Raw genomic sequence first — 24,598 nt, 5'->3', positions numbered from 1 at the left:
TCCATTGAGCGTCCGACTCTTGATTTTGGCTCAGGTCATGATACCAGGATTGTGAGGTCAAGTTGCGCTTCGGGCTCCGCACTGAGCGAAGAGCCTGCTTCGGATTCTCCCCCACCCCCCACTGCCTCTCCCTTGCTCTCTTTTTCAAATTAGAAACAAACAAACCGAGGTAGAAATGGGATCAGGTCGGGGTAGCCCTGCCCCAAATTGTCCAGCACCTTCCTATGGTCCTTAAAATCAATTCCCAGCTCCGAGGGCAGTTGATGAGGCCCTCCCGTGCTCCTGCCTAGCTTTGAGTCTCTCCTCCCACCACCTTCCCCAGGTCCTGTCCCACCCACTTTTTGCCCATGTGAGAGGCCAAGACCCTCTCATCTCCAGCCTTGGCCTTGACTGCCCTCCTTAGCCGATTCCTCATCCTTCAGGCCCCTGCCTGAGGGGCACCTCCTCAATGAGGCCTCCTTGACTTACCACGCCCTGTTCATGGTCCCCATAATTTGTAAGTGAACATTTGTTAGTGTGACTCCTTTTTTGTTTTGTTTTTACTTTTTCCGTCTTGACCACTGGACAAGGAGCTGAGGAGGTCAGGGACGGATCTTGTGCCCACCCTGACCAGCGCCTAGACCAGTGCTTGGAACAGATTAGGCACTACACAAATATTTGCATAATGAATGAAAGTAGGTATAGAAGCTGAGACGACTCCCCAGGTGGAAATAACCCCTTCGGGCAGGCTGGAGGATCCGGGCTCCTCCCGGCCGGGAGGAGCCCAGAGCCGCGCGCCGCCTTCTTTGCAGGCACAGCCCCGCCCCGCGTTGCGAGGCGCCCGTTGTCTTGGCGCCGGTCGCTCGGAGGGATCCGCGGGACCCAGGCCCTAGCGCGCGCCGTTCTCTGTGCGCTCACTGCACCGTCCCTCGTTGCCATGGCGCCGCGCCTCCCGCCGCTGGGCGCGCCCCGGCTGAGGGCACAGAGCCTGGCCGCGGGCACGCGGGGCGGTCAGAGCAGAGCGATGGGGGCGTCACGGGCCGGAACACGGACTTCGCCTCGATCGCAGCAGCCTGAGTCCAGCGCGCGGCCGCGACGCGTTTTCCACAACACGCTGCTCTTCTACTGGAGGAAGCGGGAGCGCCGCCACGGACGACGCAAGCCGGGCTCGGGACGCGGATCGAGGCCCAGCGACGCGGCCAGGACCCGGGCTGCTGGCCCTTCGCCCACGCCGACCCGGACCCAAGCCTCGGGCTCTGCAGCCTCTCGAGCGCGGTCCTCGGCCCACAGCCCTACCTCCCTGCCGGACCCCGCCCCGGCCCCGGGCCCCGCCCCCGCCCCCGCCCCCAGCTCCAGCCCCAGCCCCAGCCCCAGCTCGAGCCCGTCCTCCCAACCCGCGGCCGAACCCGAGCCTGTGCCCGCGGCGCGCGCGCCCGGGTCCTGTGGCCGCGCCCTGGCGGCGGCGCGCGCGCTGGCCTGGCGGCCGTCTTGGAGGCCCATCTGGAGGCCGAGCTGGCCCGGCAGGCATTGCGCGAGCAATATGGCGGCGCCCGGCGAGCGGGGGCGCTTCTACGGCGGGAACCTCTTCTCGTTTCTGCCCGGCGGCGCGCGCTCCGAGGTGATGGACGACCTAGTGACGGACGCGCGCGGACGGGGCGCGGGGCGGAGAGATGCCGCTGCCTCGGCCCCGACGCCAGCCCCGGCGCCGACCTCCGATTCTCAGGTCACCGAGGAGGACACGTCCCGGAGGCGGCCCTGCCGGGCCTGCGTGGACTTCAAGACGTGGATGCGGACGCAGCAGAAGGTGCAGATGCACCCCGGGGCCGCCACCTACCCGCAGAGGCCCGCGAGCCCGGCTGACCCCTAGTCCCGGCCCGCACAAGCACCCGCGCCCTCGGCCCCCACACCTTGCTTGTTCTCGGGCCCCCGCGCTGATCTCCCAAGGCCCAAGTCGAGGGGCCCCACGGGCCCTATGCCTGACAGACATGTGCCCCGCAGGGTAGGCTGCCCCTAAACCTTGCCCCGAGGGAGGGCCGGCCTTTAGGCTTTCAGCCACATGTGTGCCGGATCGGTGGCCTAGGACTTCTGTCTCAAGACAGTGAGCCTCTGTCTTGGGGCGGGGAAAAGGGGAGTCTTGTCGCCTCCTGGTCCAGGGAGGTGAACTGACCCTTGGTCGATCTCCTCCCGCAGCGGGACAGCAAGTTTAGGGAAGACTGCCCTCCCGATCGCGAGGAACTGGGCCGCCACAGCTGGGCTGTCCTCCACACCCTGGCCGCCTACTACCCCGATCTGCCGACCCCAGAACAGCAGCAAGACATGGCTCAGTTCATACATTTATTTTCCAAGTTTTACCCGTGTGAGGAGTGTGCCGAAGACATAAGGAAGAGGTAAGTTGTGTCCGCCTCATCTGTAGGCAGCAGAGCATCGGCCTGGGCTTGGGGCCCCTACCTGATGTCATAAAGGGGAGCCTGGACAAGTAGGTGCAGAGGTGACAGAGGGTTTCCCGGAGCAGGGAGCACCAGCAGTGGGCTTTGGATCCACTGAGCCTTCTCCTTTCTCCTCAAAGGCCAAGCTGCCCGGGGCTGCTGCTTTCTTTCTACAGCCAGAGGCGCCTGGCCAGGCTTCTCTTACAAAGTCCCTTGCTTAGCACTGGAGGCCCGGGCAGGTTAAGGAGTCCACTTTGCCTGACTTCTGGAGCAGGACTGCTGATCTCGAGACCTTGAGAATCCACTGCTTTTGCTTCCTTAGAGTTCCTTTTTCCTCAATGGGGGGCCCAAGAGCTGTTGTTTGGCACCCAGGAGGTGTTTCTGGGCTGAATGTGGGGGCCAGGGCAGCCCTGTGAAGCCTGGGCAGTTGGAACAGGTCCCTTGCTAAGCTGAGGCACCGGGGCCCCAGGTGCTAGAAACAGGTTTGGTTTTCGGTTATGCCTTTGTGCTGGCCCCACCCCTTCCACACACTGCCTGGGGCCAGGGATGCTCGGGGAGACTTCTTGATTGTTATGAGGTTGTAAAGTTGCCTGGTTTGTGCCTTAATGTCTTGCTCTGAGCTGTTGTCAGGGTTTGCCAAGCTCCTCAGGAAGGGGGCCCGAGCTGGCCGAGGAGCCCATCACTGTTGGACACTGCAGGATCAGCCCTGTTCTGGGAGCTCCTGTGTCTCAGCACAAGGGCACTCTGGGTGTAGCTGACAGCAGCACCCCAGCTTTCCTCCCTGGATGGAGCAGGCAAGGAGCTGGAGGGGCAGGGGCAGCGGGGCCACCGCCCGTCCCCATCCTCTACGTGATTCCGCCACACAGGATATGCAGGAACCAGCCAGACACGCGCACCCGGGCGTGCTTCACCCAGTGGCTGTGCCGCCTGCACAATGAAGTGAACCGCAAGCTAGGCAAGCCGGACTTTGACTGCTCGCAAGTGGATGAGCGCTGGCGTGACGGCTGGAAGGATGGGTCCTGCGACTAGACGGTGGCCGGCAGAGCCGTGGGACAGCAGCCTGGGTCTGCTGGCAGCCTGGGTAGAGAGGGGCGGGGCACTCATTAAAGTGCATCGGAGCCACAGCCTGTCGTGTCTCAGTTGGGTGATCCCCAGACACTGCTCTTGGGGCCCTTTCCCTCTTAGGTCTGGAGTACAAGTGGAGGTGCCTGCCGCAGACGCCCTGCTGGCTCCTCCTCGGCCGAGGCCCCGGGGGCTGCAGGTGAAGGAGGCAGGAGCAGTCCAGGCTGTGCCTTCCATTCAGAATGCAGCCTCCACGCCCTGGGGCCCACTTCCCTGCACGAGAAAGTGCAGGGCCTGCCTGGGCTCCCTGTCCTGCTCCTCGAGGCTGGGCCATGGTCTCCCCACCATGTAGCTAGAGACTGCTGCAGTGACCGCAGCTCCGTAGGCTGAGTGCTGTCAGTAATTCGGGAAAAGAGGCCTGGGGGCTGAGGCGCCCCCGCCCCCCGCCCCCGCTCGGTCCCTACGGGGAGAGCACAGGCAGGCTTCTCTGAGGCTCCACCCGTGCTGCTGCCCGCCTCCTGTCCAGCACTTACCTGTACCAGGCCTGACGCAGGCGTGTGGGGCCAGCCTCAGCTTGAGACCAAAATAAAATGATGGAGAGGTGACCAAGGGCCTGGCTTCGGTGTGTTCTGTGCTGGGACTTGCGGCGAGGGACAGGGCCTGTCCGCGCCGCCCTGGGCAGCTGCTTCCTTCTGTCCAAGTTCTGCTCAGAGGAGGGCAAGGTCCCGGGGCAAGAGCAGCCCAGGAAGCTCCAGGAACAGCACGGAAGCCGAGTGCTGGAGCTGAGGGCAGGTCAGAGGTGAGTGGGAGGTCAGACGGCACCGAGTCTTCAAGGTACCAGGCAAGGACTTTGTTTCAACACCCACCTACCTCCCGTGATGGGGAGGTCTCAGAGGATTTGGAGCCAGGGAATGGCAAGATGAGTTCCCAAAGGTTCCTCTGGCTGCGGATCTGGGCTGAGGCAGGTGTGGGTGAGAGCAGGGAGGGCAGGCATGTGACCGCGGAGAGGCAGGCTTGCCCCAGGGTAGCAGTAGAGCCAAGAGAAAGGAGCCAGAGTGGACCGTGAGGTTTGGGCCCCAGCAGCTGGGAGGATGAAGTTGCTCTGGGTATCAGTGACCTGGAGAAGGCTGTGGGTGGAGCAGGCTTGGGGGCGTCTTCCCGGATCCGCTCCCAGGCGTGGCCCCCCGCCGGAATGGACCAGTAACAAGCAGCCCCATCCCTGGGGTCCTAATGCCCTGGTCATCTCTGTGCTCATGGCATCTTGGCAGAAGCATGGCAGAAGCAGAGCCTTTGGCATGGCTTCCTCAGCGTCTTCCCCCAACCAGCACCACGGGGGTGCTGGCTTCCGCAGGGCCTCCCCAGAGAGGACAGTGGCGCAAAGGAATCGGAGGCAGAGAGCAGCCGGCAGAGAAGTCGCGCCGCTTTCCTCCTCTGGGTGGACTTTTCCCTGCACGTGGCTTATTTCTAGCCTCCCAAGTCACCTGCTAGTTGGGGAACCGGCTGGCCTCTCTAGGGATGCTGTGGTTGGCTCAGGAACACACCGCCTGGATGTTCCCTTTTCCCATAACTCTGGCTTCCTGGAGGCTCCCCCCGCCCCCAAATCCAGGCGAAGGCAAGTGGGACTATAGTTCAAGGGGAGGTTCTGGCTCGAGCTGTCACAGCACACAGACCAAGGGAGTGAGCGGAGAGGGAGGAGAAAAGCCCCAGGACCATGCCCTGGGACCCCCAAGGTTCAAAGGTCACAGGAGGTCACAGGTTGGACAAGAGGAGAGAACCCCAAAAGGGTGATGAGAAAGGGCTCACGAAATAGGAACGTGAGGAGAGGGCGACACCTGGAAGCATGGGGTGGGGACGTCTGAATTGTCCCTGGGACTAAAGGGAGCAATACCAGGGGGCATCCGGACAGGAAGGGGGTCAGGAGTAGAGGTTTGCTTTTCAGGCCCAAGAAAGCAGCCTGTTGGGATGCTGATGCAAATGGTCACACAAAAGGGGCAAACAGATGGTGCTCAGGACAGACCAGGAGCTGTTGCTGACAGATGAGGGTGACCGACCAGATGCACAGTGGAATGGACCACGAGTCTCACCGGCGACACTTCTGGCCATGCCTGCCCTGGGATGGCTTCCACACTGGGATGGGACCAGGCATCACTGTGCACACGGACAGCACAGCAAGGACCCTCTGAGCACCAGTCGCTTTCTGATGTGATGCGGGAACTCAACCAGCTGCCTGTGTGTGATCTGAAAAGTGGGGGGGGGGGGGGGAGGCTCTGATAGTCCCTGCCTCCCACCATTGTGGTGCCACACCTGGCACTGTAAATGATCCAGAAATGCCAACGTTTCCTGTCGATGCCCAAGCCACAAACACAGCAGTCGTCCTGGACCCTGCCAGGCTGGCCAAGAAAAACGGGAGGAGGGGACCCTGTCTATCTTGGGCTTGGGGGTCTGCACAGGAGACCCGGCGGGGACCCCAGCCTGTCCAAACTCCCCATCTCATGTTTCTTCCCACCCTGTGGCCCCAAACTAAACATGTCAGCCTCAAGTGGTTGGGGAGACCAGGAGTGTGATGGGCTCACTGGGGACCCTTGGAATGACTGCCTCCAGCCACCGAAAAGGAGCAGAAATGTCCCCCAAGCCCCACCCATGCTGGCCTGTGGGCTCTGTCCTCCTGGATAAGTGCCTCTGCGCGGCAGAGGCCGTTCTCTCTCCCTGTCAGGGAGGTTAGGACCTTCCGAAGGAGAAGCTAGGGTGCAACTGTGTGGGTTCATTGGAAGGGCCCAGTAATTTCTCTCTGGTCTGCGGGGAACCAGGGACGGGGAGTCGGGTTCCCCTTCCCTGAGGGCTGGCTGGGGAAGACGCTGGAGCCCTAGCGGGTTACCCTTCACTCGCCAAAGAGCTCAGCTCAGAGGGGCGGGGTCAGGTTCGTCTGTCCCTTCGCCTGGCTGCGGGAAAGGCTGAGCCCAGCGTCTCCCTCCCCTGCTGACTCCCGACTTCACCCGTGAGGGGCGGCTCGGACCCCTAGCCCCTGCTCCAGACGCGGGCTCGGCGGGCGGTCTGCATCTCAGAGCGGGGTCTAGCAAGTGAAGGTAGGGGGTGGGTCGGTGGGCGGGGCGGAGGGAGGGGCGGGCTCCAGCCCGGCGCGCGGACCAGTTGGCGGGGGGCACCGGCTCGGCCCCGCCCCGCGCGCCCCCGCCGCGGCCGGCGCGCGCTCCCGGGAGGCGGCGGCAGCAGCGGCAGCGCCAGCAGCATCGGCAGCACACCCGGGCGGCCTCGGGCGGGGCCGGCTGGACGGACAGACAGACAGAGGGCGCCGGGGGCGCACGTCCCTCCTGGGCCAGCCATGGAGGGAGCCTCGTTCGGCGCGGGCCGCGCGGGGGCCGCCCTGGACCCCGTGAGCTTCGCCCGGCGGCCCCAGACCCTACTGCGGGTCGCGTCCTGGGTGAGTGGCCCCCGCCCCGGCCCCCGATCCCGCCTCGCCTGGCCTCGCATCCCTCGTCCTTTCCCGCTGCCCCTAGCCCCTCGCCCCCATCCTTGTCCCCGCGGGCCCCTCCCCCGCCGGCCGCAGGTTGGGGTGACGTCACCGGGCTGGGCGCGCCCACCTGCGGGAGGGGGAGGGGCCGGCGGCAACCGCCGGGGGACCTTGAGAGGTCACCGCCCGCCGCCCCCATCCTCCAATTCCTCCTTAGGTCTAACTCTGTCCCCTACCTTAGCCCTCGCTCCGTTTTTCTTGTTCTCACGACCTGGAAGCGGGCACAGGGGCGGGGACGGGATTGGGCTCGAGCGCTCCATCTCAGCACGAGGAGGGGGCTGTGGGAGCCAAGTGTATCAGGCAGAGCTTCCGCCCGCTTCTCCCCCACACACATCCTCCAGCCTCCTTCGAAGGGAACTGGCCCTTTCCCAGGCCCCCCAGTTGCAATTGTGAGTGTGGGGGTGCTCTGGGATCCCTCTGGGTGGGGCAGCAAGAAGGGGCTCTGCACTAGAAGGACTTCCAGGGGGTGGTGTGGGAGAGGCAGATTTGGGCACAGCCTCGCCCAGTGGGGCATCCCTAGAGGGGGAGTCCTGCTTCCCCCTCGAACGCTTCCAGGCAGGAAAGATGGAGAGGTGGGGTGACTATATGGGTTTTGTGTAGCCGCTGGCACTTGGTGCCAGCTGCACCTGCCCGCTTGTCTTCAAGGAGAGCGATGCCCAGGGTGGGCTGACTTGGGGGAGACCAGGATAGGACCCCTGTATCCTAGTGCCAGCTCTGGTGCGACTTGTGGACCACCCTGGGGGCACATATCCATACCCCACACCTGGGTTTCCCTCCGAACTTCATCTCAAGGAGCTGGCGAAGGAAAGGAGAGAAATGAAGTTGAAACTGAAGGTCTGTTTTTAGAAACACAGCGCTGCCCAGAGCTAAAACAGCAGCATCAGGTTTAAAATGACTGTGGTCCGGGGGTGCCTGGCTGGCTCAGTCGGTAGAGCATGTGACTCAGGGTCGTGAGTTCAAGCCCCACATTGGCTGTGGAACCTACCTTAATAAAATAAATAAATAAATAAATAAATAAATAAATAAATAAATAAAGTAAAATGACTATGGTCCGCTGCCACCTGCCTTCCAGCCTTTGTGGGCACGGGATGCTGTGGTTTGACTGAACCCCGAAGGTTAATAGTATCACCTTTTGAGCCGGAACACTTATGGTGCCAATAATCAGTCACATGGGGCTGTCATCCCTTGGGTGCCCACCAAGTGCAGCACGGCAGGTGGGCATTATTTCGCTGGCCCCAATACTCCATGAGCTGCACCTGTTACTGTATTTGGCATGTTAAGAAGCAGGGCCACACAGCTGCCGGATGCTGAGGGTGGGTTCTAGGCAGGGCCTGGGTGTCAGCTGTGCAGCTGTCCCTCCGCGGCTTCCCTGTGTGGTCTGGCCCCTCTCTTCACACCTGCTTCCCACAGCGCCACCCGCTGGAGCCTGGGAATCACTGATCCAGGTGAAGGCTCCTGTTCCTACAGTCTGGAGTGTAGGGGCCCTGCGGTGCTGATGACCCAGTTTGAATGTCAGCCCCATCTTTTATCAGCCAAGTGACTTCACTAATTGGAGCCCCAATTTTCCCATCTATAAAGGGGATAAGAACAATGGCCCCCTTGTGGTTTGCAGGGAGGATTCTATGAGGAATCCATGTAAAGTCGTGGTTTTAAGCATAGTGCCTGAGCATAATAGATGCTCATTAAATAGTATATGTCCATAATTACTAAAAATGTTTTTATTTATTTTGAGAGAGAGAGAGAGAGAGAGAGAGAGAGAGAGGGAGGGAGGGAGTGGGGAGGGGAAAAGAGAGAGGGAGACACAGAATCTGAAGCAGGCTCCAGGCGCTTAGCTGTCAGCACACAGCCCGAGGCGGGGCTTGAACCCATGAACTGTGGGATCGTGACCTGAGCTGAGGTCGGAGGTTTAACCGACTGAGCCACCCAGGCGTTCCAATGTCCAAAATTTTTAAATACGTGAGGGAGGTATTAAGGGAAGGGTGCCCGAAGATCCCATCCACAGATGGGCCCTGTGCTGCGGGGAGAGGTAGGGACAGGCCCGAGGGCGTGAGCAGTCGCGGTGGGTGACGGGGACATCCGCCTCGGCTGGGAAGGGGGCGCCACCGCAGGGCCCTGAGTGCCCCTGCCCCCTCCCTCCCGCCGCCCGCAGGTGTTCTCCATCGCCGTCTTCGGGCCCATAGTCAACGAGGGCTACGTGAACACCGACAGCGGCCCCGAGCTGCGCTGCGTCTTCAACGGGAACGCGGGCGCCTGCCGCTTCGGCGTCGCTCTCGGCCTGGGGGCCTTCCTTGCCTGCGCCGCCTTCCTGCTGCTCGACGTGCGCTTCCAGCAGATCAGCAGCGTCCGCGACCGCCGCCGCGCGGTGCTGCTGGACCTGGGCTTCTCAGGTGGGCGGGGCCGGGCCGCGGGGCGGGGCTTCGTCCGGGGCGGGGCTTGCCGGCGGTGGGCGGGGCCTCCCGCGCCGGCCTCCCCTGACTCGCGCGCCTGCCCGCAGGGCTCTGGTCCTTCCTGTGGTTCGTGGGCTTCTGCTTCCTCACCAACCAGTGGCAGCGCACGGCGCCCGGGCCCGGCACGCTGCAGGCGGGAGACGCGGCGCGGGCCGCCATCGCCTTCAGCTTCTTCTCCATCCTCAGCTGGGTGAGTGCGGCCGGCGGGGGCCGGGCCGGGGCCGGGGCGGGGCGGGGTCGGTGCTGGCTGACCCCGGGCTCCCCCTCAGGTGGCGCTCACTGTGAAGGCCCTGCAGCGGTTCCGCCTGGGCACGGACATGTCGCTCTTTGCCACCGAACAGCTGGGCGCCGGGGCGGGTCAGACCTATCCTGGCTACCCGGTGGGCAGCGGCGTGGAGGGCACCGAGACCTACCAGAGCCCTCCCTTCACCGAGACCCTGGACACCAGCCCCAAAGGGTACCAGGTGCCTGCCTACTAGTGGCCGGCAGGCCCCCACCAGGGCTCGGAGGCTGCCACCAAGGCAGGCAGGGTCCAGGGCGTCCTGGGACCTCCCTCAGGTCCTCCTGGCCCAGCGCCAGGGACAGAGGGGGTGGCCACTGTGGGCCATCTGGGGCCAAGAGAGGGTAGCCCCCAGGGTGCCTAGGCTGCCCCCCCCCCCCAGGTTCCCCCTGTCCCCCTAGGCGCTGGCCCCAGGCCCAAGGTCCTGAGGAGGGGACAGTGCGGTCTTGGACGTGTGTCCTCCAACCTCTGGTGAATCAGCCTGGGAGGGGGCCATTCCTCTCCTGAGTCAGCTAGCCCCCGGCTCACCTGTCCACTCTGGGGTCAGGGGTCTAGCTGTCCACAGCGAGGTGCAGGGGCTGCCCCTCAGACATGGGCGCTGTTCCCATCCCGTGTCCCTGAGGGTAGTGACGGTCCCTGCTCCTGTTGTGGTGGCTTACCCCATGGGGCTGTGCGTGCGCTCTGTCTGGAGCCTCCACCCACTTGCCCTCACAGGCTCGCTAGACTAGCCTGGTCCTGTTGATGTTGTGATTGTGGTCAAGTCCTCGGGCTTCACCTCCTAGTTCCCCGCAAGCAGCCTCACTGTCTGTGGCCCCTGCTCCCATCCCCACCTGCCTTGGCCCGGGAGCCTGCCCACATGTGGGCATTCTGGGCTAGGAAGGCACAACACGGCTCTAGGCCTGGCCACCTGCCCTCTCCCAACCCCTTCAGTAAGACCTTGCCTAAGGGAGGCTGGGGACGCCTGGGTGCCTGGAGACACAAGCCCCTCACAAGGAGGGAGGCCCAGAGGCTCCCCATGCCCACAGTGCCCCGGACACGGCCGATCTGTGCAAACCCCTTTACCTTGGCTTCCCGGACCATCCCCTCAGCAAACTGCCCTGCACCCCCGTGGTAAGGCACAGCCCAAGGTCGGGGCCCTCTGCGTAGCTGACGACTCATGCATTGCTCAAAGCCGGCTTTTTACATTATGTCAATACCAAATGCGGCTGCCACATTTCATTCTTACAGACAGACGCCTCCCTCTGGAGTTGCAGTTGAGTGACAGCCCTGTACGTTGTAGCATAGACCAATTATGTGTGGGTATTTAAGTGAACATGTTTACAATTTTTGTATCTATGGATCTTTCTCTCCCTCTTCCCAAAGAACAATCCCTGATGGTGTATTTTCAGTGTCCCCATGTTTCAACTGCAACTTCTTTACAATAAAGACTGTAAGTGAGTTTCCTCGGCACAGTCTCCGAGTCATTTCTACCCCTGCCCCTGCGGGTGCCAGAGGTTGGGATCTGCCCCATCAGCGCCCAGAATCCAGGAAGGGGCAGCAAGGGGAGGTCAGGCTGATGCCCACATTCTGGGGGTCCCTGAGGCCCCCACCACACATCCCTCTGGGTGGCTCAAAGCAGGAGACCCCTCTCTCTCTCTCTCTCTCTTTTTTTTAATCTAAACTGTTTTTGTTTTTTTTTTGACGTTTATATTTGAGAGCGACAGACAAGGATGATTATCCTTTGTGGGTTATCTGTTTCCTTTTTGGTAAAATGTATTATAAGTTGTATTGTGTTGAGATGTGGCTTTTTAAAGAAGTATCCTGTTTAGTACTTGTGTTATGTGTGTGTGTGTGTTTTAAACAACCATTTATTGATCTCCACGCAACTCCAATGTGGGGTTGGAACTCACGACCCGAGATGGAGTCACGTGATCTACCAACAGAGCCATTCAGGTGCACCCCAGTGCTTATTAAGCTTTCTGTCTTTCTTCAATGCTAAGAAAAGCAGTCATTACTTCTCTGCCTGTCCCCTTCTCTACATGTCTGCCTTCCGTTCCTGGGACCCCCCCAGGTGCTCCGTGCAGCTTCCAGAGCCACATTCCATGGCCAGCTAATTCCATCTCTGGAGATTTTCCCAGCTTGGTCTTGTTTGCTTTTTTTTTTTTTTTAATTGTTTTTTAATGTTTATTTATTTTTGACAGAGAGAGAGAGAGACAGACAGACAGACAGAGCATGAGGGGGGAGGGGCAGAGAGAGGGAGACACAGAATCCGAAGCAGGCTCCGGGCTCCGAGCTGTCAGCACAGAGCCCCATGCAGAGCTCGAACCCATGAACCGTGAGATCATGACCTGAGCCGAAAGTCTGACGCTTCACTGACTCAGCCACCCAGGTGCCCCTCATTTCTTAGATTTCTAATTGTTTGATAACCTTCTGGTTGAGAGAAATGGCCTTGAGAACTGTCTCTGGGGCTGGAATGCCAGCTTGGCCACATCTGAGCAGGGCTGTCTCAGGTAAGTCTCTCAGCTCGTCTGTGCCTCAGCCTCCCCTTCTGTAAGAGGGGATAATAATTCTGGTCCCAGGAGCGGGCTGGGGGTCATGCTAAGGCATATGCAGAGCCCAGAGCAGGGCTTGTCACACGGCAGGCATCACTTAAGTGTTGCCTAATATTAGTATGGTTCTTGCTTCATTAGGAGTAGCTTATTTTAGATACTGTTAACAAGATGCCTTATTATCCAGATTACTCTTCTGTGGGGCTGGTTTTACTCAGGCCCGCAAAGAGGGCATCAGCTGTGAGGGGCTTCCGGTGGGTCCTAGGGAAGGCAGGTGGCCTCTACGCGGCCCAGTGGAGGGTAAAGAGGGTGAAGGCTCTCTCCGCTGCTGGGACCCGAGCACGGCCATCACCCATGGGCCCTGCTCTGGTCCCAACCACAGGCAGGCAGCATGGCCCAGGCCCACAGCGTCCACACAGCAGTTGTGGGGTCCTGGCCTGGCCCCTCATCATCATGGGTACCCCTTCCTCATTTAGAAAGACATCTCTGGGGGCACTTGGGTGGCTCATTTGGTTAAGCGTCCAACTTCAGCTCAGGTCATGATCTCCAAGTTCGTGGGTTTGAGCCCGGTGTTGGGCTCTGTGCTGACAGCTCGGAGCCTGGAGCCTGCTTTGGATTCTGTGTCTCCCGCTCTCTCTGCCCCTCCCCTCCTTACACTCTGCCTCTCAAAAATGAATAAATGTTAAAAAAAAAAAAAAAAAAAAAGCTCAGTTCTCACGTAAGGACACTTCCTTTTCTTTATTTGGATGTGGTTGTGTGTTTAGAACTACTGTTTACGTGGTTTAGGGCAGAAAGGGGAGATTTCTCTGGTCCCCTTCTGAGATACTAGATCTGAATAATTCACAAATTATTTTTTCGCAGAATTTCAGACACACTCTCTTCTGATGTGCTTTTGCGGTTTACCTCAGTAGCTCCTGACCAGTCTGCAGGTGCAAACCTTGGCTCTGTAGGACTCCCATGTTCTGGAAGGATGGTTTTACTGGCTACTTGACTATAGGTCAGACATGTCCTGGTGTATTCCTGGGAGGCCTGGGCGGTGCCAGACGTCCAGGACAGGGCACTGGCTGGTTGCTGCTTCCTGGGAGCACAGCCCAGCCGCCCCAGCTCCGTGCACGGGTCGTCCCCACCCCCACCCAGTTGCTCCCTGGCTGACAGCTCTGAGCCCCCCCAGCTGCGGGGTGGTCTGGGAGGACAGAGAAGCTCAGAATACAGGCTATGTGCGTTATTGCAAAATAAATTTATTTGAAGATACACGGTCTTATAAAAGGTCAGAGGCAATTAGAGATCCCAGATTCAGCTTGTCTCATAAAAAGATACAACTTCAAGTAGCACAATTTCGCGTCTGCTTTTAATCCTGAACGTTCTTGAATCACGAAACAGCCAACTGTTTACACAACACGCTCAACATCTGACTCCAGCACGGGTGGACCCACAGCTTCTGGCTTGGGGGCCGCAGCGCCGCAGCCCTCTGGCTGGGGGGGGGGGCGCCTGGAGAGGGCCACTGTTGCCACCAGCTCGGACAGCACGGACAGGCTACGGCCTCCCAGCCCTTCCCTCCCCTCACAACCTCCAAAAGCATGAGAACAAACCAAAAGCAGCCCGCCACCAAGGCCTTCGCCCGGCTCCCAGGAGGAAACGGGATGGACTCCTATGTGACGGTGTGCTGACGGGGCAGGGTGGGCCTTCCTGGTGACCCCTGGCGGGCCGGCCAGCTGAGGGGCCGAGCAGGCGGCCTCACCAGGGCCTCACCCGACTGCACGGCAGCCAGGAAGGAGGAAGGAGGCTCACGGGTGTGGCGGCTCCTGCCCATGCTGGCGGGAGCTACGTGAGGATCCTGGCGATGGCTTGCAGGGAGGGAAAGTCGTTGTCCTGGGCGGCGTGCAGTGCCTGGTGGCTGCTGACGTCCCCATGTGCGAGCACCTGCTGGCAGGTGGGGCACACGCAGCAGTCCAGGCCCGCCGGCCGGGCACTGGCCTGCCACGCGCTCTTCTTCTTCTTGGCCTTGGTGCCCGGAGGCCTCTCTCGGCCTCGGAAGTGCGTGTGCGCGGACAGCAGCTCCTGCTGCTTGGCCGTGTCGGGAAGGAGCACCAGCAGCTCGTTGAAGATCTTCTGGAAGTTCTCCCCGAGCAGGTCACGGCAGCTCTTGTAATACTGGGCCGCGGAGATCACGCCCTGCCATCCAGAGCCAGACCCAGTCATGTCCCGTGAGGGCCTGAGCCCCAGCAGTGGCTGTACCGGCCCCCCACAACCCTGCCTGACTCACCTGTCTGAACTCCCCCGATTGGCTCTTGAACTTGCTGAAGCGGGCCTCGTCACTCTGCAGGAAGTCCCTGATGGACTGGATGAGCTGCAGGTTCCTCTCCCGGAAGTTCTCGGGCACCAGGTAGGCCTGTGGTGCAGGTGTCAGCCTCGGTCTGGGGGCCGAGAGATGGGGAGGAGGTGGAGGCTTCAGCCTCTGGGGTGGCCCAAGGTGAGGGCCCTCCCCGGCTCCCGGGGGGCACAAGGCTGCATGGCCCACCAACACTTACGCTTTTGTGGCGGTGGCAGTGCTAGGGACGCAGGCTGGGTGTGGGCTGGGCAGGAGGCCGGAGAAGCCAGGCGGCGGCTTGCTGACAGGGGGCACCAGGCCGGGTGGGGGTGGGGGTGGAGCGCCCTTCAGGAGCACCACGGCGTTGAAGCCTGCAGGGGTGGCCCCGCCAGACCCAGAACGTGACCCTGGCTGGCTGGGCTCCAGGGGCCCGCTGTGGCTCCCCCTGCCGGCCAGCCCACCAGCTGCGCTCCCTCCGGCAACACTGGCCTCTTGCCCGAAGGTGACTTACTCCCTCCTCTGGAAAGGCCAAGGCCACTAGGCCTGCCCCAGTTTACAGGGAGGGTAAGCAGACTCCTCAGGGGGGTGCCGCCAAGCTTCCGGGGCGGCTGGCCCCTACCTCGCAGGCTTCCCGTCCCTGTTGGCTGGCCGGTGGCTGCCCCCCGACACAGCCCCTCAGGGTGTGCTCCCCCTCCCCCCGGGCCCAGGGGCTCCAATCTGACCCAGATGCCCAGTGGCGGGCCTGAGCCAGGCGCACGTACCTGGGGGAGGGGGCATCCTGGGTGGGCAGGGGACTCCCAGTGCTGGGAAGTCTTCTTGGGCTGTGGGGCAGGGAAGGGGCCCCAGGGGCCGTGGGAGCCCAGGGGGCTCCTTGGGTGTGCTCCGAGCCGGGGCTGGCCCCTCCGTGTGTCCGTTGACAATGACGGCAACTGGCCCCTCGGCTCTGCCGGCGGGTGCGCCGGGGGCCCGCTCTGCCCCAGGGGGTCCATCTCTGTCAGGGGGCGGTGGGGGCGGCGAGGCGGCGCCCGGCTTCTCTGAGCCCACCTTCTTTTTCTTGCCAACCTTGGTGAGGGTCTGGGTGGAGGCCAGTGCCAGCAGGGAGGAGACGGCCACCGTGGTGGGCACGCTCCGGAGCTCCTGGGCGGTGAGGCCGGCGCGGCCATCCTCCTCCTCCTCCTCTGAGGGGGGCGGCCCGCCCTTCTTGCTGCCCTTGCCCCCCTTCCCAGCCTTCCTGGGGGGCTGGCTGCTGCCGCCAGCAGCCTGGGCCCCTGTGGTGGGATGCGCCACTTTCTTGCTGCCGCTGCTGTTCCAGGCAGAAATGAGGCTGGTGGGGGCGGAGCTGGGCTTCGAGGCGGAGGACACCAGGGCGGGGAAGTCGTCCTCCTGGAAGGTGCTCCTGCCTCTGGCAGGGACATGGTAGGCCAGTGCCAGCCCCGCGGGGCCCAGAGCAGCCGCGGCGGTGGACGAGGAGGAGGCGGAGGAGGAGGTGGAGGCGCAGAGGCTGGGGAAGTCTTCGTCCTTGAGCTTCGAGGTGGGGGGCGGGAGGGTGCTGAGCCCAGGAAGGGGAGTGGCGTCAGCGGCCTGCGGGGCCTCCCCTGCCCTGCACCCACCTTCCGCAGGAGCCCCCCTCTCTTACCCCGGTTCTGTGCAAGCGTACCTTGGAAGCATGGCCCCTACGGCCGGGCCGGCTGCCGGGAGGGACTCCTGGCTTATAGGACCGTTGGCTGAGGCTTCCTTGGGGCCTGTGAGACATAAAAGGACCCGAGGTCAGCGCTGAGCAACGTCCAGGGTGTGGGAAGAGACCCCCCGGGTGAGCTCCCGGGGGCCCCCCGTCAGTCCCGGGCACCGTGCGGGCCTGGAGCCTGCCTCTCACCTCCCAAGTGGCTCCCACGCCAGGGCAGAGTCAACTCACCTGGACCTTCACCCTGAGTCCGGGGCGGGCGCCGGGCACCTCGGGGCTCCTCGAGACCCCGCACCCCTGCCTCCTCCTTCTTGGGCCTGCCGCCCTCCTCCCGGTCCTCACTCCTGCGTGTCTCCTGCTGCTGCTGCTGCTGCTGTTGCTGCTGCTGCTGCTGTGCGGCCACTGAGGCCCGGATGGCAGCTGCCACTTCCCGGTCCTCTTCTTCCCTGGGAGGGGGAGGCCTTCAGGCTGGGCAAGGCCCAGGACTACAGCGGTGCGCAGAGCGAGGTGCTGGGGAGGGGCCCCACCCCGGGAGGGGCCCCACCCCCCACCCCCGATGCATCCGGCCAGCGGGCACAGGCCCACCCTCACTGGCCAGGAGAGGGCGCTGCGGATACGGCATGACTCAGGTGCCAGCCTCAGGCTGGGGCTCCCTGGGCAGCCAGGGAGCCCAGTGCTCCGGGCTCCACAGATGCCTCCGTCCTGCCCGACACTGGGGGTGGCACCCGGCCTGAGCGTGTGTTTGCATCAACAGCGTTTCACAGCTCAACTGCACGGAGCCCCCAAGTGACACAGGCCCCCGTCACTCACCCCGACCTGTGTTACTGGGGTCTCTGGCTACAGCTAGAGAAAAGAGCAGGGCACGTCTGCTTGCTCAGGACACTAAGCAGGCCCACTGCCAGGTACAGGACGCCAGACACCGGCAGGCCAAAGTCCCCCAACCCCTCTGCCTGGTCCCAGCCCAGTTGTCGGCCGCTGCCACCGCCGCGGGGCCGGCGCCAGGAGAACGTCAGCGGCACGCAAATCCTCCCACCTCTTGTACCTCCAGCTTCCTCGGCGGCTCTGCTGGGCTCCACGACCACTGGCCCGGCCCGCACGGCCTTGGCGGTTGTACCTGTCCACCTCCTCGTAGTCCTCGCCCCCGACGACCCCTGTGGCCGGCACACAGCCTGTCACGGGCCCGGGCCGGACCGAGGCAGGTGCTCCAGGACCCCCGAGGATGGGCTCAGACACCTCCAGGGTCTCTGTCAGCCCCAGGCGCTCCTCACTCCACCCCGCTGCCCCACCCCCGCCCCTGGGGGGCAGATAGGAGACACCAGGAGCCGACTGCTGCAAAGCGCTCCCTGTGGTCACAATGTGCTCAGACGCTCAGGGCTCGTTGAGAGGCGAGGAGGTGCGTGTCTCCCATCCACTGGCACACGAGGGGTCAGGTCAGGACCTGGGTCTGAGGTCTGCAGGCCCCCGGGGAGCGCCCGGCTGGAGCCAGAGGGAGCCCCGCTCCTCAGAGGGAAGGCTGTGCTCACCCTCGTTCCGGCGAGAGTGCCGTGGCGTGTAGCTGAACTGCAGGTCGATCTGGCGATTCTGGCGGGCCTCGGCACGGCTGCGGCTGTGGCAGGCCGTCCTGTGGGCCTTGAGGTCAATCTCGGTGCGGAAGGCATGGGTGAACTGCTCGGTGCTGCAGCGACCCTCCTCACACAGGAAGTGCTTCTCCCGGAAGTGTTCGCGCAGGTAGGCGTAGTCGCTGGCGGGGGGCCGGGGTGTCAGCCGGAGCCCGTGGGCCCCGCCATCCCGGCCAGCGGCCCTGCCCAGCCCGCTCGGGTGCCCGGGGCCCGCGCCCACCTGTAGTAGTCTTGGGCCCCGTCCGAGTCACAGAAGTGGCAGAAGTAGTGGTCTCGCCGCAGGTGTTTCAGCAGCTCGTCGTTGTCCAGGTAGCGCTCGTCACAGAACTTGCAGAGCGGGTGCCCGCGGTGCGACGTGTCATCGGGGTCCCCCTGCATGCGGTGCCGCGCCAGGTCCTTGCGCGAGTACCATTTGCGCTCATACGTGAAGATCTGCAGGGAACAGGGTGCTGGGCGCCGGGGGGGGGCCCTTCCCACAGCCCCGCAACACAGGGGACCCGGTGGCGCTGGTGCCAGCTCTGGGCCCCCAGACGCCGGCAGCCCCTCCCCGCCGGGGCTGCGCGAGGCAGGACAGCTGGGGGGACCCGCGTGGCAGCAGGGGGGGGGGGCGGCGCAAGCCAGGAGAGCGGGGCGGGGCGCACCTTGAGGTGCCTGAGGCACAGCTTGCAGCAGAAGAGCTCGTGCTGCCTCCGCATGTGCTGTTCCAGGTCTCCGAAGAGGCCGAACGGCGGCAGCTCGGGGCACTGTGGGCACTCGTGCTGAAGCAGCTGCCTAGAGACACATCGGCCGCCCCGGCCGTGCGGGCACTCAGTGGCACCGGCCGGAGCGAGCCCTGGCGCCTACTCACGGCCTCTGCGTGCGCTTTGGGAGGAGCCAGGACGACGGGCACCCGGCACGCCCACCAGCGCAGGGGCCCCGGGGTTGAGCCCGGCTGCGGGATGGCCGACCTCTGCGTAGGGCGGGCAAGGTGACTACCACGCTGGGAGCCAGCCCCTCACCCGCCCCGCGACAGCCGCGCCCTTCATGGGGTTTCCTGCCACGGGCTAAGATCCCAGCTCACGTGGGCTTGCGTGCGCCTCACACGCCCCAGAAAGCCGGCACCACGCTACAACCCAGCGCTTTCCCTAGACTCGCCCCGCCCATCCACCCCTGCTGGGCTGGCGCCAGGAAAGCAGGGGGGCCCTGACACGCACGCTGCCCCCTCACCCACCCGAGGGCCGTGCCCATCCCTGCCACAAGCCCCTCCCCAGACCCAGGCTGGCTGCAGGCCCCTGGAACCCCGCTCACCTGTACAAGGCAAAAACTTTCCCGTCCGCGAAATAGATGTCATATTTCTTCTCGTGCTGCAACTGGTGGAGGGGGATTGTGGCAAAGGCGGGAAGCTTCTTCCCAAAGACCACCTGGGAGCAAGAGTGAGGGGCCTGCTGAGAAGGGCTGTGGACACCCACTGGAGGACACTGTCCGGCTAAGAAGAAAGGGAGGGCCTCAGCCCCTCGTGGGAGGCCCACGTCAGGCCCTGCGGGCAGCAGTCTCTGCTATCCTGGGCCACCCAGGGCCCCCTCTCCACACCTGCGGCGTGCCCACCTGGGGTGGCCTGGATGGAGACGCAATACCCGGCCTGGCCACCAGGGGGCGGCAGGCTCTCCCTCATCCACAGCCAAACCAGCTATGCAACAGACCGAGGTCATCCCGGGGGCGGTGACCCCAGGGGGCAGTGACAGGGACGAAGCAAGCCAGGGCTTAATCACATGGGTGTTGAGCACAGGCCAGATGCAGTCTAAGAAGCAGCTATGGAAATAATGTCACCAGGACGAGACAGGCAACCACGAGTCAAGGCCTAGTCATGCTCTGTCCACCCATGATGCCACGGAGGAGTCGGTCATGGCCCCTGACTGCTTCTTGGCCAGGTTCCTGCCTGCCATCCGGTTGTCAGGGGGGTCAGTGCCGAGCTGCGGGCACTCAGCAGGGGCAGGGTGCAGACACTCCTGCAGCCTCTTTCCCAGGGGTCTCCGGCACTCTGAGTACAGCGTGCTCAGCCCCTCCACAGAGCCCAGCCCCAGGACCCTCTCGCAGGCCCAGGCCTCCCCTCCTAGACAACAAAGGCACTGTTCCCTCCAGGCTCCCTCCTCGCTGGCCCCCACTCCCCTCCCTTGGATCCAGACACACTGCTGGTCTCTCCATGCCCCTTCCCACTCCAACACTGTCCCCCCTCGCCTGGAGCTGGTCACTCGCCTCAGCTCAGAGTCCTCACCTTGGGCCATGTCAAGGTCATCCCTGTCATGTTTAGACTCAGCTAAGCTCAGCCAGGGAGGATACCTGGGATCAGAATGGCCATGAACTTGGAAAAGCGCAGTACTGGGTGGGGAGAATGGGTGGTCACAATGTCCCCCAGCAGCAGGACGGTTAAAACTGGTTCCCTGGGGGTCCTGGGGCAGAAGCTGGGGACCTCAGTCCACACTTCCGGTGATACACTGTGGGTAGAAGAAGCCGACCCCCACACCCCCATAGGAGCCCAAGGGAAGCATCAGGGTCCAGCCACACCCATTGTGGGGGGTGGAGGAGGACGAGCTTGCCCCAACAGGCTTTTCTTCCCCTTGATGTCACGTCTGGCAAGGCTGGGCAGGGCGAACGTGACCACCCACCACTGCCCCTGCCACGCAATGAGTGGGTGCTCATTACAGCTGTGCTCCTGAGGCTCCCCCTCCCCCTGGTTTTCTCCCCAGGACCCCGGGTCTCACACTGGCCTCTTCTCAGGAGACCTGCCCCTCTGGGGCAGGCCCCCACCCAGCCCTGCTTTCCGAGCCCAGACCCTAGTCCCTACTGCCTCTTGCCAGGGGACCAGCGCCTGCACACGCAGGGCCCTGAGCTGGTCAGAATGCTGCAGGCCGGCCACAGATCACAAGGCCTGTCGTGCAACTCAGGGTCCTAGCTATGCTGAGGCAACACAGACAGCAGACTTAGGAGCCCGGCATCTGCCCACAAGGCGGCTCAGCAGCAGCCCGTGAGGGAACCCCCAGCCAAAAGGCATCCAAGTCCAGCAGACTAAACAGAGGAACAACTTCCTTCCGCAGAGGACACCAGAGCCGGGTCGCACCGTCACCACTGCCTCCCCCAGCTCCGGCGCCTTCCTCTCCGAGGTCTGCCCTGATCCCCCTTGGGAGTGTCTTGCTGCGGGCACCCTCGCTGTGGACAGAGGTAGGGTACAGTCCTCAAGATGGACTGCCAGGCTGTGCTGAGCACACGTGAGCCACGCCAGGAGAAGGGGGCACTGGGCTGGCTCGGGAAGGGGTGGCAACCCCAGGAAGAGGTCGGGGAAAGGAAAGTGGCTGCGGCACACAGGCTCAAGGCTGGGTCTGTCTGAGAATGAGGGGGAGCAGATTTGGAGCCAGGGGGTGCGAGTGGGGAAATGCTGGTGGCCCCTCCTAGACAGGCTGTGAGATGGGGCCCCCGGAGGCCTGCACCAGATGTCAGGAGAGTGAGGGGCAGGCAGGAAGATGGCAGTGCGGCTTGGCGTGGCCAGTGTCCCTGCCCACAGCACAGGGTGAGCGAATGGCAGGACCGAGTCGCCCAACAAGATCAGGGCACGGTGGCCCAACCCGGGACGCGGAGGAACCGCCAGGCATCCCACCAGCATGGCCCGAGACCCACCTACCCTAGTGATCACCCTGATGGGAGAGGGTCATGGGTCTGAGGACAGAGGCACAGGCCCAGCCTGGACACGTGAGGATGGACCATCCCGGGAAGCCCCTGGGTAGGCCAGGCAGCAGGTGTCAGAGGGGGAAAGGGCACCCCTGGGTGGGCCCCAGGATGCCAGGCCAATCCCTGAAGAGAGGGAGCAGGAGATGGGAGGAGAGCCCTGCTCGGACCCCCACGAGGTGGGTACGTGTTCCTGCCTGGGGCTTTGCTGCTCCCCACTCCCAGTATGCAGTGGGCGCTCCCTGAGCATGAGTGGAAGAAGGGATGGGTGGCGCTAGCATCGACCACTGGCGAGAGTGAGCCTGATGCTGAAGGTGGGCCCCATCTAGAAGCAAAGGCCCCTGAGGAGCCCAGGTGGACCAGGCCAGTGGGGATGGGCCCCAGCAACAGGAAAACAAGACCGGTCAGCAGGCCTGGCCTCCTGACCTGTCATCAGCAGGTCCCCACCCACCTCCTGCCTGTGAAATGGAAGGGAGACTAGCTCAGACACATCCCACTTTGTACAGCAGCCCCATCAAACCTCTTGGACGTGCGAGGGGCATCAGGGCCAGGTGGAGCCCAAGACCTGAATCATCTCTCAGAAGAAAACGGCCTGTAGGAGAGATGTGACTGGGGAAGAAGGGTGGATGGGAAGCCTGACATTGGTCTTGCCGGTGCACCCTGGAAACCATCCGGGGTGGACAGAGACAGACCTGAGAGACAACCTGGGAGCCTGGCCTCGCCTCTACCCTGAGCACCTGCTGGGCAATCTAGATCAGTCTGGCTCCTCGCCTGACCAGCAGCTGCAGGGCTGCTCTGCGTCCGCTCTTTGCAACGCCTGCCCCAGGGGCAGACACAGGGAAGTGCCCGGTCCAGGGGTAGGCCTGTTCCACACAGTCCCTTGGCTCACTTTCCTCCCAAGTGTTTACAAAGACTTAGTCCTGTAAGGAAGGACAGAGCAGAGGCAGGGTTCAGGGGCTGGGGGTTGCTGTGGGATTCCCTGGTGGGCATGGCACATTCAGAGGACAGTGCGGGACTCAGCAAGGGAACACAAAGGACCAGGGTGGGGCTGCAAGTTCAAGAGTGGGAGGGAAGCAAGATGAACAGAGAGGATCGTCATCTCACACACTTCCCGGGACACTCTCCTGCTGCCCAGTAGTTCAGAGCAGGCCCGAGAGGAAGGCCAGAATCAGCCAAAGGCACCCAGTGCCAAAGCACGCCCCAGCAGGAGCCTGCTGACAGCTCATGTCAACACCCCCTTGCCACAGAGCACTGGAAGGGTGTGGGACCCACAAGGAGTGAGAGAGGCCAGATGCCGGCTAGAGTAGCCACACATAGGTGCCTGCTCACTTCCCGAGCGAGACCTGCAGCCCCGTCCTTTCTGGAAGGAAACTACAGGTGCACTGGGAAACCTGGCCATCCAAGAGTTACGTCATGCCATGCAAGCATGCAAGAGTGGCAATGCTGGGAGGCGCTCACTAAGCCACAGGCCCAAGGCTTTCCTGACCACCCCTCCACCCTAGATCTCTCCCAGGGCTATCTCTGTTCACCCCATGATAGACTGGCGGCATCTCCAAGCGTCTCCTAATGGAGCACAGAGTGCCCATGGAGAGCTCGGGAATTATAGCATCAGACATAATTTCTACTTAAACAAAACAAAACAACCAAAGGAACTACTCCTCAACAATGCCATGTCTGCGTCACTTCTAGGAAGAAGAAAGTCAGATTCCCTGGCAGATGTCACCAGCCCAAGCTTTCCATGAACAAACCACGGAATTTCACAATGCTGGAAGCAAACAGATTTCAAAGCAAATCCAGGGAGCTCCAGCTAGGTGCTCCCAGCCAGCATCTGACATTATTGGGAGGGTGGGGGGAATCTCCATGGTGTCCTCTGACACCCTCCATGGCTTCCAAGTCTGGAGAGAGTCATAAACATCTCCACCTCCACTGTGGAGCTGAGCCCCTCCCCCCACCCTGAACTGGCAAGGAGGAGAAAAACTTCAGAACACTTTTATCCCGATCCACCAAGAGTTCTAAGGAAACCTCGATGGTCGTCCCTTCCCCTGTGGTGGGCAGACCAAGGGCCACCGCCCCTCCGTACATGAAGGCGCCGGTCTATGGAGGGAGGACTTTGCTGGGGTTAACCTGAGGGACCCAAACACACACACGTCTGGGCTGGAAATACCCACTTTGACCCTCTGCTTCCAGGACAGACTGCCTCTGGAGGTGCTCCCTTGCCCAGTCCCCTCCACCCCAAGTCCTCCGCCTCCAGTGGAGACCCCTGAGGAATAAACTCTCCAGAGCAAGCAGATTAGGTAGTTCTTGCTCTGATCATGCCTCTTCCTGTGGCCCGGCAGGAATCCCTGGGGCGCAGGACGAACCGTCCCCCCCAGGGACCGCTCCCTCTTCGACCCAGCTGAGGCCACCCCCAGCCTGCCGGCCCCACGGCCGGGAGCCAGCCCCGGGTGGCCCCGTCAGGCTTGTCTTTCGGAAGCCGGCGCCGCCAGGCCCGCGGCCGGACACCAGGAAGGCAAAGTCCCTTTCCGGCCGCGCCCCGCGCCCGCCCCGGCGCCCCGAACGCGCGGCCCGGCCGGCTCGGCGCACCTGGCGCAGCTCCTCGCGGCACACGGCGCAGTAGCGCTGCTCGCACAACACCCGCATCTTGGTGGAGCAGCGGTAGCACACCGGGTGGTCGCAGCGGCCCAGCGCCGTGGCCTCCAGGTCCCCGCAGCACAGCACGCAGCTCCCGCCGCCCCGCTCGGGCGTCACCGCCGCCGCCGCCTCCAGGGCCGCGCGCCGCCCCTCGGCGCCCGCCACCGCCGCCGCCATGGTCCGGGCTGCGGGCCCCTCCGGCCGGCGCGGCGCGGCGCGGCGCGGCCTGGCTCCCGGCGGGCCCGCCCCTTCCGGGGCGACGTCAGCGCCCCGCCCAGCAACGGGCCCGCCCGGCGGAAGCGTGCGCCGCGACTTCCGCCCCAGCGAGACGCGCGGGCCAGAGTAGGGCTGCGCAAGGGCTCCGTGGCCAGAGCTCTTCGCGCGGGGACACGCAGCGCCGCCGGACGGGTGCGAG

General features: G+C 63.2%; 3 protein-coding genes across 6 annotated transcripts; 2 read left to right on the top strand and 1 right to left on the bottom strand.

Annotated features, from left to right (window-relative positions):
* Nucleotides 1-845: 845 nt before the first annotated feature.
* GFER (growth factor, augmenter of liver regeneration) lies at nucleotides 846-4,072 on the top strand. Its single transcript, XM_045460660.1, has 3 exons — nucleotides 846-1,783; nucleotides 2,170-2,366; nucleotides 3,272-4,072. The coding sequence occupies exons 1-3, from the start codon at nucleotides 917-919 to the stop codon at nucleotides 3,432-3,434; spliced, it is 1,227 nt and encodes a 408-aa protein (XP_045316616.1). The 5' UTR covers nucleotides 846-916; the 3' UTR covers nucleotides 3,435-4,072.
* A 2,589-nt stretch (nucleotides 4,073-6,661) lies between these two features.
* Nucleotides 6,662-11,167, top strand: SYNGR3 (synaptogyrin 3). The gene is made up of 4 exons (XM_045460751.1): nucleotides 6,662-6,903; nucleotides 9,143-9,380; nucleotides 9,488-9,630; nucleotides 9,710-11,167. Exons 1-4 carry the CDS (start codon nucleotides 6,805-6,807, stop codon nucleotides 9,917-9,919), a joined length of 690 nt encoding a protein of 229 aa, XP_045316707.1. The 5' UTR covers nucleotides 6,662-6,804; the 3' UTR covers nucleotides 9,920-11,167.
* A 2,299-nt stretch (nucleotides 11,168-13,466) lies between these two features.
* ZNF598 (zinc finger protein 598, E3 ubiquitin ligase) lies at nucleotides 13,467-24,394 on the bottom strand. Of its 4 annotated transcripts, none has more exons than XM_045461900.1 (12): nucleotides 24,136-24,394; nucleotides 19,144-19,256; nucleotides 18,498-18,627; nucleotides 18,077-18,288; nucleotides 17,761-17,978; nucleotides 17,271-17,388; nucleotides 16,430-16,683; nucleotides 16,214-16,298; nucleotides 15,318-16,105; nucleotides 14,777-14,927; nucleotides 14,512-14,662; nucleotides 13,467-14,420 (listed from the first exon to the last, which is right to left on the bottom strand). In XM_045461900.1, the coding sequence occupies exons 1-12, from the start codon at nucleotides 24,358-24,360 to the stop codon at nucleotides 14,070-14,072; spliced, it is 2,796 nt and encodes a 931-aa protein (XP_045317856.1). In that variant the 5' UTR covers nucleotides 24,361-24,394; the 3' UTR covers nucleotides 13,467-14,069. The 4 variants fall into 4 exon arrangements, with proteins under 4 accessions (XP_045317856.1, XP_045317857.1, XP_045317858.1 ...); XM_045461901.1 differs by having other exon boundaries at nucleotides 17,280-17,388; XM_045461902.1 differs by having other exon boundaries at nucleotides 16,469-16,683; nucleotides 24,136-24,393.
* Nucleotides 24,395-24,598: the final 204 nt, after the last annotated feature.

This window comes from Leopardus geoffroyi, chromosome E3 (assembly GCF_018350155.1).
Source record: "Leopardus geoffroyi isolate Oge1 chromosome E3, O.geoffroyi_Oge1_pat1.0, whole genome shotgun sequence".
NCBI classification, from domain to species: Eukaryota; Metazoa; Chordata; class Mammalia; order Carnivora; family Felidae; genus Leopardus; species Leopardus geoffroyi.
The sequence above is the reverse complement of the archived record's forward strand: the minus strand, read 5'-3'. Positions and strand labels throughout refer to the sequence as shown.

Coding starts and splice junctions, on each gene's coding strand:
- GFER (XM_045460660.1), top strand. CDS start 917: ATGGCGCCGCGCCTCCCGCCGCTGGGCGCGCCCCGGCTGAGGGCACAG. Junction 1,784..2,169: donor GGATGCGGACGCAGCAGAAG/GTGCAGATGCAC, acceptor CTCCTCCCGCAG/CGGGACAGCAAGTTTAGGGA. Junction 2,367..3,271: donor GCCGAAGACATAAGGAAGAG/GTAAGTTGTGTC, acceptor TCCGCCACACAG/GATATGCAGGAACCAGCCAG.
- SYNGR3 (XM_045460751.1), top strand. CDS start 6,805: ATGGAGGGAGCCTCGTTCGGCGCGGGCCGCGCGGGGGCCGCCCTGGAC. Junction 6,904..9,142: donor TACTGCGGGTCGCGTCCTGG/GTGAGTGGCCCC, acceptor CGCCGCCCGCAG/GTGTTCTCCATCGCCGTCTT. Junction 9,631..9,709: donor TCTTCTCCATCCTCAGCTGG/GTGAGTGCGGCC, acceptor GCTCCCCCTCAG/GTGGCGCTCACTGTGAAGGC.
- ZNF598 (XM_045461900.1), bottom strand. CDS start 24,360: ATGGCGGCGGCGGTGGCGGGCGCCGAGGGGCGGCGCGCGGCCCTGGAG. Junction 19,257..24,135: donor GCCGCGAGGAGCTGCGCCAG/GTGCGCCGAGCC, acceptor TCTTGCTCCCAG/GTGGTCTTTGGGAAGAAGCT. Junction 16,684..17,270: donor GGAAGCTGGAGGTACAAGAG/GTGGGAGGATTT, acceptor TCCCCCTCCCAG/GGAAGAAGAGGACCGGGAAG.